A 14,438-nucleotide genomic window follows, 5' to 3' on the forward strand; every position below is an offset into this window, starting at 1 on the left:
CAACCGTACACAAGGACAAGATGGCTAGCCCTATGCCTCCCGGTGTATCATATGTCTGTAGAAGCATTGAGTTCTCAAGCCAGGTTTGCCTGCTTGCAAGATGAAAAACCCCAGATAAACTGGGGAAAACCCTGCTGTCCACGGTACAGACCGGCTAACTCGGCTATGTCTGAGAAAGATCCTAAACTCCTCACGTCAGCGACGGAAATCAAACCCAGGACACTCCTTTCCAAGGCATATCGTTGCGATGCGCATAACCACTCGGCTAACCGCGGGGTACACAACATAACGCACTGGATTAAATTTGAACTTTCGGAGGGAACCGGATCAATGCCATCGACTACGCTACGTGCACCATTTGTGCTGTGAATCAAACAGAAGAAAGAAACGGAGGCCCACAACGCCTGACTAATATGATCACAAATTGGTAGATAATAAACGTAGAACAGTGGAAAGCCTGATCACAGGCATCGAAGATCTCACTCGTTATTGATTTGTGTGTAATATGTTTTCTGAATGCAATCCTGTAAACAAGCTGGATTTAGAAAGAATTACAATACTTTGGACCATATTCACACATTAAGACAGCTCATTGAACAATCAATTGAATACAATAAACCCTTATGTCTGGCCTATATAGACTACGAAAAAGCATTTGATTCAGTTAAAACATCTGCAACACTAAAAGCTCTTGAAACCCAGGGAACTGAGAAACCATATATTGAAACACTAAAACATATTTACAATAATGCAACTTCTATAATTAAATTATATAAAAACAGTGAAAAGTTCCCAATACAAAAGGCATCCGGCAAGGCGACACCATATCTCCCAAATTATTTACAGCTGCACTAGGTCAAAAGCCTTGATTGGGAAACAAAAGGAATAAACATAAATGGAGAAAGGCTGCATCATCTGAAATTTGCAGCTGATATTGTCCTAATAGTAGATAATCTTGATGATCTGGAAGAAAGGCTAAATCAGCTAAATGAAGTATCCAAAGTAATTGGATTAAAAATAAATAGAGAAAATACAAAAATAATGATGAATAAATACATAAACCATAAAACTGTCAAAGTTGGAAACCATGAAATAGAACAAGTTAACTTAATATGTATATTTGGGCCAATTGTTATCCTTTGAGGATTGTCAAAGAAAAGAGATTGAACAAAGAATTCACCTTGGATGGATGGCTTATGGGAAAATGAGAGACATATTCAGAAGTGACATCCCTATGAGTCTAAAAAGGAAAGCTTTTGACCAGTGCATACTTCCTGTCCTAACATACGGAGGAGAAACATGGACTTTAACAGAAGCCCTGAAAAAAAAGCTGAGAACAACACAACATCGCATGGAAAGAAGTATGCTAATAATAACATTAAGAGACAGGAAGACAAACACCTGGATATGATCTCAAACATGTGTCATGGATATTGTAAAATACATTAAACAGGCTAAGTGGAAATAGGCTGGCCATATTGCCAGATGCGATGACGGGAGATGGACTAGAAAAACAACAGAGTGGAGACCAATGGATGGAGCAAGACAAATAGGAAGACCGAGACGAGGTGGAGGGATGAACTAGAACAAACTGCAGGAGTGAGGTAGATGGGAGAGGCAGAAAACCATTGGGGGAGACCATCGTCCAGCAGTGGACAGAACCAAAAGGTTGAAGAGGATGTTTTCTGAATTATATTGCTGCTCCAATTGTTGTTTATTCTTAATATTTGTGAGCATTATGTCAATAGCAGAGTATCTGAGCACTTCATGACAATTCATTGGAATTTGCTAATTAGTATTTGATCAATTTTGCTTGATGTTGAAATATGATCACAGTAAAAGAGGTCATAAGACTAGAATATTGTGTTAAAGAGCATTTATTCTTCAGACAGTTTATTTTCTGAAGGACTAGGTTGGTTGAAGTCATGCCTAAATAAATTACGATCAGAAGACTACGTGTTCTGTGTCCCCTTTGTCTGTTTCTAAGATTAAGTTCTACATTCTAAACCCTTCAGCTTCTGTATGAGACCGGCTCTCTCACTATCAGCTGAACAGTAATTATAAATTCTTCGCGTTAGAGTATTTAAGCTAAAGAGGAGCAAATATTGTGAAGTCCTTGAGATTGGGCTACAGAGGAGCTATTCTGTAGAAACAAGAAATCAAGTCACTGAGAGGACAACTGTCTCCTTATGAGACTAGATGACTCATCTTCAGTGTTCAGAAGTAAAAGTCAGTCAACAGAAAAAGGGTTTGCAAGTGAAGAAAGAATTCGATAGCGCATTATAGAGTTTAACAGTTCTCTACATGATCTTCTGGTTTTAATAAAGTGCACTTAATCATATCAGACAGCTCACTTAAATCTTATCACTCTACTAGGTACAACTAACTGCAATAATTCCAATATTACAGCAATAAAAACAAAGTAGAGATTGTTTTTATTTATTCTAATATTTTATTATTCACTATGCTTACTTGATCAGGAATAAAGATATTTTTAATTTAAAAACATATAGTATCAGAGGGAGTTTTAATACAATAAACTAAATCTGATAGAATCGGTGTTAAATTTATAATGCATATCATATTGAGATGTTATCCATGTGTTTCATTATCGATCTGAACCATAACCTGGTTCTGAGAGTATTTTAGATCCTTTACGTAGGCCGACCACAGTTGGTTTATGATTAGGTCTTGATTTTTATTACACTGTGATGGACAACTTTTTACATCATAGTGTTCTTTAAACTTTCGTATATTTGTTAAATTGAACACAGATCATCATTTGTAAGTTTCCACATCACCTGAATTTTTTTTCCTTAGTCAATACTAAATAAAAATAAATAAAATAATAATAAAAAACATGAATTGTAAGCCACGCCTGATTAATGAATTCTGTTTTCTTAACATGCTTAATACGTTCTTTTATACGAATTTCAAATGAACGTTCGGTGTTTCGGATGTAATACAAGTGAGTGAAATTTTTTATAAACACCTGGCCTCTTAAGAGACGATGAGGTTATCTGTTTCATCTATTCATCATGGGAATTTCGGTGGCCGACGAGAGAAACTTGATCAGAACAAGTCTTCGACGGTTTCCGATTCATTCGATCACTACCATGGCCAGTAGGGATTATTTTCAGTCGGAAAATTGCTTTTCACCAGGCATGCCAAAAAATCGATAACAGAACTTCCAGTATTATAGACAATCATACAGATGTTAGAAGATTTAGAGCCACGGGACATCAGAATTTGCTCGCTGAAAAACTTTAATTCATTGATAGTCTCGACTCACTATTAATGAAAACTTCAATGGAGACTGACTGCTCTTCTGTCTTCAAAAAACGGTAATGCTAAAGACGCTTCGTCTCTTCCCTCTAGAGAATAAAAACGCGTTAGCGAATGTACATTTCATATTTTTTAACGATTTTTCTAACCTATTTTTCATTGAAGCAAGACTGCACAGAATAATAATGATTTTTCGTTAGTGATAAATTTATTTAAAACAAGGGCATGTGCATAAAAAAGTGATTTTTTTTTTTTAAATGATACTTCAAAATGTTGAGATCACTAGGAATTCTTTAAAATTTGAAAAATCCAAACCATTTCGCCTAAGTATTTAAACTATAATTTGAGAGTTCATTTAATTTACTACTTTACAATTATCTTTATCTTCAAATGCAAGCTGTTCTAAATTAAGGAGGTCATTATTGCTATTTTTTCTTTGTGAGATTTAGATCTTCACGAGCATTTCCAGTGTTTAATTCGTCTAAACCTTCCGGTGTGAGTTATTTCTTCAACAGGCTTCATCCAGAAAGTTTTTGCCCAATACGTTTTTTTAATGTTTGTTATGTTTGCTTGATGCCATATCGAGACATGATTCAAGAGTGTTTTCAGTGACATCTTTTATATTATATTTTTATAGAACTGTCCACTCAGTATTCAAAAGCTAGATAGGGTCAAAAGTTAATTTGTTAAAAGTTAAAAGAAATAAGCATAAAATCCAAGGAATTTATGCTTATTTCTTGATATGTTGACTTCTGTCTGCATTGCAAGTTGTACTGCCAGCAAAGGACTGTATTTCGAAATGCAAGGTTTCCGGATTCATGTGTATTAGAACTTTTTCGTTAGTTTATGCCTTTAAACTAACGAAATGTGGAATCACTCTGTATACCCAAAACAAGGACTCTCGGCGCGGTTGGTCCAGTGGATAAAGTGGATCGTCGCTCTCTAATGAACAGGTACTGATTTCGAATTGGACTGTAGGTAAAAATATTTCAAAATGCTTTTGGGAAATAGACGATTTTGGTAGCCGGCTGTAACGTCACCACAGCTTTATTCCAGGCTGGAAGCGGCTAGAAGTGACTTATGAGATGTTTAATAATTTCTGGATTATTAAACTCTTCCCCTACAACCTATACTAAAGTACAATAAGTTTACAACCTTTTGTAGTAAAAACAAAACAACTATAATTTGAAACGAAGCATTACGTACAATCAAGACCTGTAAAGGATTCAAAGAAGAGCAGTATTTTAGGTGCTGATAGTAGGAGAATTGCCATTTCAGCATTTTTGTTCATCGAGACAAGAAAATCTTCGTGGGATGTTCTCACGCTGTATAGAAATAGCACTTATCTACCCATATTCTAACCCATTTCACATTGCTGCATTCAATACCCATGCTGACAATTTTTAAGGGTGCAGATCTTGCTGACAGGTGTGTACTATTAAAACTATTACAAATGATATATATTGGTATAAGTGTGATGCATGTTTGGTAGTAATATATCTTCTTGGCTTCTGGGAACGAAGGAATTCAGCGTTTTTATGGCTAAGTTATGCAAGGAAAAAGGGCGAGTTCCCTACTCTTTCAAATTGAAACCAATCAGCTAAGGAAGACAACTCAAACAGAAAATCTCTTACAGGATTTCTGGGTATTTGGATTGGGGATGACGAACAAACTCTGAAAAAAAATTGCCTTGTCACGAAATTTGAGGAACAATAACTGCTGGACAGAATATACGACAAACGACGGAGTCAAAAATTGGAGAAACTAAGCAATGAAGAAAGAAGCCAAAAGATGTTTCTGAAGAAGGCCAGGGCCCACACAGGGTTATCAGCCAGTGATGATGGACTATAATAATAATGATAAGATAATACCTTTTTATTCCCTTATAGTAGGTAAGGCCTTTAAACCCTATCTAGCTTTGGAGACTGAGTGGGCAGGTCAATCCTGCCGGTAGACAATCAGAGATAGCTGGCCCATGTCTATCACTAATTACAGGCAGCCACTGGGAAACTAGTGCTGCCATCTCTTGGTACCTAACCCTAACAGGATATTTTACTGTCTGAAAATAATGTGGGTTCTACGGTCGATTTTCTTGAGTTTCCTAGAGAAAAAACCCGCTTGCCCGTACCAGAGATCGACTAACTCAGGAACTGGTCGAAGAAAGGATTAGAAAATGTCCTCTAGTCGGAGACTAGAGTCAAACTATAAGTCTCGCTTCGTGCAGCCAAGCGCAGAGGATGCAAGTGCCGCTTCTACTGAGCAAACGGACTATCAAAAATTATTTAGGTTTTTTAAAATAAAAGTATAACCTGAATCAACTTCGCCTCTTAGATCAAGACGAATTTCTCTTTTCATTTATTTATAGTAAAAAATATATGACTGCACCAACTTTCATTAGGAATTCTTGTGAATTTTTTTGAGTTCATTGATTCCAATCTCTGCTCCTCCCTTTCTTGCAATGAAAATTTTTTTAGTGATAGTCATTTCATTGCCTTCAGCTCAGCTCAGTAGGTATCACTAGCATTAGACCTAGGTTCAAATTCCGTCTAAGACGAGTAGAATCTTTACAAGTGCTTTCAGCAGAGAGTAATTTCGTAAGTTAGCTGGTCTCGAATGGATATGGTGGAGTGTCCTCCTGGAAATTTGCATTTTTCATCCTGTAAAGCAGACAAACCAGCCACAACATACACAATTAGCAATATACTGACCTCAGGGCTATGGCCATTGTATTGCTAATTGCTGTACTGCTACTTGCATGAACAACCCAATCTAGCATTCAGATGTTCACAATTTAACGTTGACTGCCTAGTTGGTTTCGAGAGGTTAGTGTATCCATACTCCAACCAAGAAGCAGTGGGTTGTGAATTAAGTTTTAAGTGAATGAATTTCATCGCTAAGTGCTAGAGCACACCCTGCTGAATTCTACTGCTGAAGTAGATTGCAAAATGTTAGGTCTTTAAAGCAGCATTTCCAGGTTATGCAACCATTAACCCACCAATTGAACCAATACTAATATACTACAGCTAACAGCATTGTATGGGTATTATTCACATTTAAAAAAAAAAGTTGAGTTCTTCAAGAAGTTCAAAAACATTTTTCATTTACAATAATTTCTCTCACTTTGTGATAGCTCTAATTAGTATCATAATAAATCACTTCCAAGATGAAGTAACATGCAGTTTCTAATTAAATTCCACTCTAATTCAGTTCAATAAAACTTGTTATATTAAAAACATAAACTATAGTTGTTTTTTTTTACAGTTTTATTGTTTTCTTCATTTAGCATTTTTACACAGTATTATTACTTGGACAATTGAAAACGCATAAGACATACTACGCTTCTTTTGGGTTTATGTTTTGGGATAGCGTATGAAATGAAACAAGACCCTGTTCCTCTTCAATTAAAATTAGTGGTTTCTCAGCTTCCTCCCGCTGAATGTCCTCCATTATTTCTCCAGTTATAGGATTTGTTCCTGAAATTAATGTTAATATATGATTTATCCATTATTTTAATATAATTCCCCCCCCTCTCTCTCTCTCACACACACACACACACACAAAGCTGTGTGACAAATATATCAGACCTGTTAACTGAGAGGGCTCTTCTGGACAGTTTGTCTATTATGCAGGATGAAAATCCAAGTTTACGGGAGGGATCTACCTCTGTATAAGACCAGATAACTTACCTTCGGTTGAAAAGCCCTTTAAAAAGGGCATTTTGACCGATACTAAATGAACTGCGGAGCCTGTATTTGAAGGAATAATACAAAGAACAAGATTTACAAGTAAATGCACTAAGTAGAGTAGATATAATAAAACATAGTGCAATCAAAGAAGGACCTTATATTATAAAAGACTAGACAACTAAAAAAGCATTTTACTTTCTTCTTCATTCCGCAAAACAGATGCATGGTAATTGGTAATGGGTGATCAGACATATCAAAATGGGTGATCAGGCAAATCAAAATCATAAAATTTGAAGCAGAACGGTTTAGAAATGTTTTACGACGAATAGTAGCAGCAATTCTTTATATATCCGAATATAATTTAGCTTTTAGTGGTAATTTTGATACTTTGTACACAGCCCATAATGGTAATTTTTTTTGGAATCATAGAATAAATTGCAGAATTTGATCCACTTTTAAAAGATCATTTAATGCGATGTTAGAGAATAAAAAATATAGGTAAGAAACAAAATTCGTATCTATCACCCATGCAAAATGAATTAATGGTTGATATGGGAACCAAAATTCAACAAAATATTGTAAATATGATACGATAGGCAAAGTACTATTCAATAATTCTCGATTGTACTCCTGATATTAGTCATCAGGAGCAAATTTCAGTAATTTTTAGATTTTTACAAATATATTTGAAGCAGATATTGAAATTCGTGAACATAACGTTTTTAACAACTAATGACACTACTGGTAAAGGTATATATGAAAATATAAAATCACTTTTGAATAAATTAAATCTTAAATTGTCAGATTGCAGAGGCAAGGGTATGATAACGGAGCGAAATATGAAAGGAGTATATAAGGGAGTCCGTGCTTACATTTTAAATGAAAACGAAAAGGCATTTTATACTTGCGCCTGTCATAATTTAAATTTGATTTTAGGGAATGTCGCAAAATCATCAACTATAGCAATACTTTTTTTAATGTTATACAAAAAATATATACATTATTTGCTGCCTCAACTTCACGTTGGGACATATTAAAGAAATTTGTTAAACAATTAAGTCCAAAACCGTTGTGTGATACAAGATGGGAATGTAGAATAGAATCAGTTAGAGCTGTACGTTTTCAAATTCCAGAATTTTTAAATGCACTAAAAGAATTATTAAAAACTGCATTAGATAATACTATCAAAGTAGAAGTGGTTTCAATATATGAACAAATAGATTCATTTGAGTTTATACTAAGCCTTGTAATTTGGTATGAGCTTTTGTCAAAAGTTAATTTAGTAAGTAAAGTATTACAAAATGCAAAAATTCCCAAATAGACATAGCAACTAAACATATTAAAGAGTTAGTGCAGTACTTTGAAGAGCAGAGAATAACAGGATTTGATAGCTGTTTTGAGATTGCTAAAGAACTGTCAAATCTATTAGAAATAGAATTAAATTTAAAGAAAGTCGAATACGTCAAAGAAAAGTATTTTTTGATTATGAAACGCCTGATGAATCACACATGGGTGATAACAAAGATAATTTTAGGATAAATTTCTTTTTTGCAATTTTAGATACTGCTCTACAATCTGTCAAAAAAAGGTTTGAATTGTATGAAACCAAAAATCATGATTTCTTTATGATATGAAATTAATAAGAAAAATGACAGAAAATGAAATAAAATTAAGCTGCAAACAGCGGTTTCAAAAATTAAATACAGATATTGATGAATCTGAATTTTACAATGGATTAATTATTTTTAGATATATTGTCCGAGAAGATTGCAAATTGCAAATAATTTGTCTGATATTTATCCAAATATTACTATAACATTTAAAATATTATTGACCAGTCCAGTTACGGTCACATCAGCAGAAAGGTCATTTTCCAAATTAAAATGAATAAAAACCTATTTGCGATTCTCAAGGACGTTTGTCGTCCCTGGCAATAATATCTATTAAGCATGAAATTGCAAAAAAAAAATTGAATTTTGATAGCGTTATAAATGTTTATTGATAAGCGCATTAGGTTAAATAAAATTTAATATATTAAGATTTCTTTTAAATCTTATAAATTGTTATACATATATTTCATTCCTTATAGTAAAAATGGATATTTTTTTCATATTTTTATATTATTATTTATATTATTAAATAAATCATTGTTCTGGCGTATTTATATGATAATGTGTACTTACATAATAAAATGATATATCACGTACATACAAACACATTTATTTTATAACTAATTTTTTTCCCTTTACTTAAATTGATGCTAAAAGAGCATACTTGTTTATTTATGTACATAAATATTTTTCATATTTGATTTAATTAAGTATTAATTAACAAGATATTCTTCCATTTAAAATTTCGAAAAATGTTACTAACTTTTCGGGGCCCCGCAAAATGTAGAAACGGGCCTGTCTGTTAGTATGTCTGATTCTGACTGCCATTTCACTAATGCCCACAATCTGACGTGCCAACATATTGACCAATGCAACAAACTCTACCCCTTTATTTCTGATACTCGTAGCATTCGAATACAGACATAATAAGCTGCCTGCATGTTCTTTTGTATCAGTGACGGCCCGTACATAAGCACTGCGACACTGCAGCACCCCCAAAGAAAAAATTAAAAATTAAAATTTTGTTTGTGTTTATAAATAATAACAATGCTTACAACATTATATAAATGCAATACAACATGTATTGCTTATGTTTTGACATAAGCTAAACATAAGCTATATGTCTATAGCTTATGTTTTGACATTGACTGAATAGTTAATAATTGGAATTGTTCGATTAACGCTTTAGATTACGAAATAGATGCACTGCGATCTAACGCCGATATTCGTTTGCGTTGTCATTGCACGTTATGTCATTCAGACGCTGCCCAAACGGCAGTGCATTTTTAGTATCCTTACGCACGTTATTTCTGTGAGATATGAAACGTTTATTATTGGTGCGTGTGCGTCGTGAACTATTTTTGTCAATATTATTTTATTTTGTTAAAATAGCATATAATTATTTATTTATTATAGATACAAGGCTGAATTATGACGAGTGTCACTGTTGAAAATAAGAAAAGAATTATATTTTTTCAATTATCGTTACACGAAACAAATGCACTGTGATCTAACGGCGATATTCGTTTGCGCTTGTCATTGGTATTGATACGAAACTTTTATTATTGGTGTTTGTTCGTGGCGAGGATGAAATATTTTTAATAAAGCAATTTTTAATATGTAAATTTATTTATTAATAAATTCGTTACTGATTAGAATTTTTTTTTTTATATGCAGCACCCCTACTTAAAATTTTCACCGGCCGCCACTGTTTTGTATACTCTTATCTATAGTCCGTGACACAGTTGGACAACTTACAGATCACTGTTCTTTTCTAGTGCCTTATACTCGTACATGCAGACATATTTTGCACACGTTTGATGGGTCCGAACTAGACGAACACAAAGTCGAAATCGTTCTATCCTCGTAATAATTTCTATGATAATGCGCATTCTCGTAATTAACAAACCCTCGCTCTTTCACACATATTCTCATCATTCCTTCTACATAGCCTACCATCGAATCGTTTGCAATCATAGCCCTTTTTCTTAATTCATTTTTATCACATCGAGGTAATATACTTACGATTTTCACTTTCTCACTCTTCACTCTCGCTTTTTCCAACAACCCTTTCATATTCTCCCTCATACTGAACTTTTCGCTGGTTAAGTCGTTAGCACTTACAATTACAATCTCGTTTACTTTTCTTTTCTGTATTTCAATTGCATGTGCTGTTTTTAATTTTGCTCCGGGAAAACTTGAAGTTATAACTCGCTCATTGACAACATTTTTATGATAGGGTCACCATATCAAATAATATCCTTCTTTTTTACAATCAAGATTACTTACTAACTTACCTGATTCCGTGCTTTGTTGTTTCTTATTATGCAGTTTAATTTTCTTTTTTTTATATACACACCTACTCCCATACGAGAATAGAAAGGCAGTAGCAGATTTTTTCCCTATGTTCATTCAAACATAGGGAATTGCAGAAAAGTCAAACGCCGCTCTACTTTCTGAAATTCACACACACACACACACACACACACACACACACACACACACACACACACACACACACACACACACACACACACACACACACACACACACACAAATTCTTTTATTTATTATTATTATTTTGATAGTGGCTTAAGAGATGAGCATAATTTTAATGAGTTTCCATGAGCTATTTTATCTACAATTTGTTCTTATATATATATATATATATATACAAAAAAAAAAGTTGCTTCGAAGTTCGGTTCTTCCTTCAACTAACAGACCGTGGAGTTGAATCTCACCGTGACATGAATGCTTGTGAAAGTCTCTTGGTGGTAAAATAGTTATCATCGCTTGGCATGAGGCTACCACCTTGCTCACTGGACCCGGAACTGGCTTGAACAGGTTCCATATTTGATCTCGATAATAGGACTATCCAGCTGGTGAAACGTTTTTACTTTATAAATAAAACCACACCTTCATAATGTATTTTATTAAAATCAAAATCGTGTTCCAAATTTTGCTATTCTCTATTGCATTCCGTAATTTTGAATAGAGGCCTGTGCGTCTTGTGCTCATTTCAACAGCACCTTCTGTCAAACTATATAACTGTTTAATCTGTAAGATTTAAAACGCTTTCAACATTGATCAGAATTACCGATTAGGTAAAGATAGTTCTGTTCATGCCCTTGAAAGAATCTTCTTTGGAACTGACCTTATTGTTATAACTGATTCCATGAGTTTCAAATGACGTCCGCAATTTGTGAAATAGTTGGCATTCAGACCTTCGAAATACAAAATACGTTACCTATGCTACCCAAAACATTAGCTCGAAAAAACAAATATAATGAATTTGCATAATCATTAAAATATTTTTCAAGTATTGTTGTTATAAGCATTTTATATTTTGTCCTTATCAGTTATATACACTGGTTATGAAAGTCTTACCTTGAAATATGTACTTTACTTACTTTTAACAGCAGATGACATAGTATTAAATCGAGTTAAAGTTGGTCTAACATCACATTCCTCCCCAGTAATGGGATTTCTAGGCACTAAAATAAAAGAGAAAATAAAATAAAACACTCTCACACTTCCTTAATCAATTTAGCAAGCATACAGATAAATATGATTTATTCAACCTACCGTATATCTTACTAGAAGGTAGCTCTTCTTGTTTTGGAGCAGTTGCAAATATGGAGGATTTCATTCTATCGGGTGTCTGTTTGAGAAAAATTTTGTCTGGTGGTCCAAATAGCCTGTGCTTAGTATCAGGAATCTTCCTTGCCATCACACTTCCCACAATCACACTATCTGAACCAAACACACTTGATTTCAAATAAGGCAGAGGACGTCTGGGTGGTCTTAACTGGTAGTCCCTTTTCTCACTGAAGATGTCACCATTGCTACTTCCTGGGGACCTCAAAGATCTGTAATAAGAAATATATAATATAATATAACAGATAACACGCACGCACGCACGCACGCACACACACACACACACACACACACACACACACACACACACACACACACACACACACACACACACACACACACACACACACACACACACACACACACACACACACACACACACACACACACACACACACACACACACACACACACACACACACACACTGTATAATATCAGTCAGTCCAACGCACTAGAAGTTCCAAGACATGATATAACGGTGCCGTGAGTGGAGAAGTGTCCGTGCGGTTAGCCTAGTGGCTATGCGCTTCGCAACCATATGCCTAGGGAAGGAGTGTCCTGGGTTTGCTTCCCGTCGCCGACGTGAGGAGCGTAAGCCAAGTTAGCCGGTCTTGGGCGTGGACAGCAGGGTTTTTCCCCGTTTATTTAGGATTTTTCATCCCGCAAGCAGGCAAACCGGCCCCCGTGAACACACGGATCTACAGCCATAAATACTTAACGCCCCATGGGGGGGGGGCTCAACTCTCGCCCCAATAGGGACAGGGGAGAAAAGGGAGAAAACTCCATATGAATAAATAAAAAGTGGACAAGTGGATATATATGTAGAGAGAGAGAGAGAGAGCAAAAGAATTTGTTGATGTGTCTCTTAAAGAACTGGGATCTTGAAGAGTAAACAGTATGTTGAAAAAGAAGAGAAATAAACTGAATTAAGGAGGAGGATAAGAAGTTAGTTGGTTGACGTGGAGCTTAAATATATGTGTGCGTTGACCAGATGCTGCTGATATTCGCACATGACTAAAGGAAAGTGGAGAAATGGTAGTGGCCAGTTCAGCGACGCAACATTTGTGGAAATACTCATAATAACTAATCCGTGGTGAAGCGAATTAAGTGAGTCAGTGAGGAATGGATGTAACATAACCAACGAATAGGCTCTCTTTTAAATGCAATCAAGCATTCTGAAGGAGGCTTTAGGTGCACCACACTTATGTATTCACAATATGTATCATTTTTACTTCTCATTAAGTCTAGATAACGAACATGCTAAATACTCATAAGAAAACTGTTTTTTTTTTTTTAACGATTCCGTTTCGGATGTACAAAAAGATTCTGCGATGTTTTTGGAGTAAGTATGTAATTGGGAAAACAAAATTCATTTTCATGCTTAGTGTGCTTCAATTACTATATCTTTTAATTTCAGCAATATCTTTGGCGAAATAACTAACCTGACCAAAGTTTGGAAAAGGGATACCAAAAACGTGGCGTGTTTGACTCAAATTAAGCATTCAGTAACTTTCGTATTTCATGCCTGCATTTGTTTTAGAAAACAAAAGTGAACAATAAAAAAATAAAGACAATTGCTAGCCAAAAAAAAAAAAAGATATAAATAAGTGAATAAATATTAGGTTTGTGTTAAGCTTACAATTACTTTTGAATCAAGGAAGCAGGCATATCTTGCCTCCTGAAAGGAATCAGAAAAGACAAAATATGTGAAACGGAAAGACACAGAAATAATGGGCAGTTTCGACATAATTTCCTTATTTACAAATGTTCCTAAAGAGGAAGTTCTTTCACTACTGAAAGACAAAGTATGTAAGAAGATCTTATCCTTATTGACATAACTGTGTTAATTCCGATAGTCCAAATATGAGAACACAATCTACAAACAAAATTCGGTGTTAGCTATAGGAAAACTTTTATCTCCAGTGCTCGCTAACATCTACCTGGAAGATTTTGAGGAAAAGGCTATCTCATCCTTCCCTTTAAAACCAAGCATTTGGAAACATTACACCGATGACATCTTTTTTAATTTGGGAACATGGCCTTGAATCCCTCCAGAACTTCAAAGATCACCTGAATAATATACATCCTAACATACGGTTCTCTTTCTTTTCTAGATGTCAAATTGACCGATTAAGCAGGAAAATTCAAGATTTCTATTTACAGAAAACCTACCCATAAGGACAGGTATCTTCACGCTCC

At 34.8% G+C, this 14,438-nt stretch overlaps 1 protein-coding gene across 1 annotated transcript in view; it reads right to left on the bottom strand.

Annotated features, from left to right (window-relative positions):
* LOC150097961 (uncharacterized) overlaps nucleotides 1-14,438 on the bottom strand; it is a 52,710-nt gene that overhangs the window by 10,183 nt on the left and 28,089 nt on the right. Inside the window, exons 2-4 of the mRNA XM_090406646.1 lie at nucleotides 12,167-12,450; nucleotides 11,992-12,075; nucleotides 6,620-6,758 (exon numbers count right to left, since the gene is read on the bottom strand). Coding sequence (XP_090262772.1) covers nucleotides 6,620-6,758; nucleotides 11,992-12,075; nucleotides 12,167-12,450 — 507 coding nt within the window. The remainder of the gene's footprint in view (nucleotides 1-6,619; nucleotides 6,759-11,991; nucleotides 12,076-12,166; nucleotides 12,451-14,438) is intronic.

This window comes from Typopeltis vanoorti, chromosome 16 (genome assembly GCF_054136105.1).
Source record: "Typopeltis vanoorti isolate ZY-2024b chromosome 16, IOZ_Tvanoo_1.0, whole genome shotgun sequence".
NCBI classification, from domain to species: Eukaryota; Metazoa; Arthropoda; class Arachnida; order Uropygi; family Thelyphonidae; genus Typopeltis; species Typopeltis vanoorti.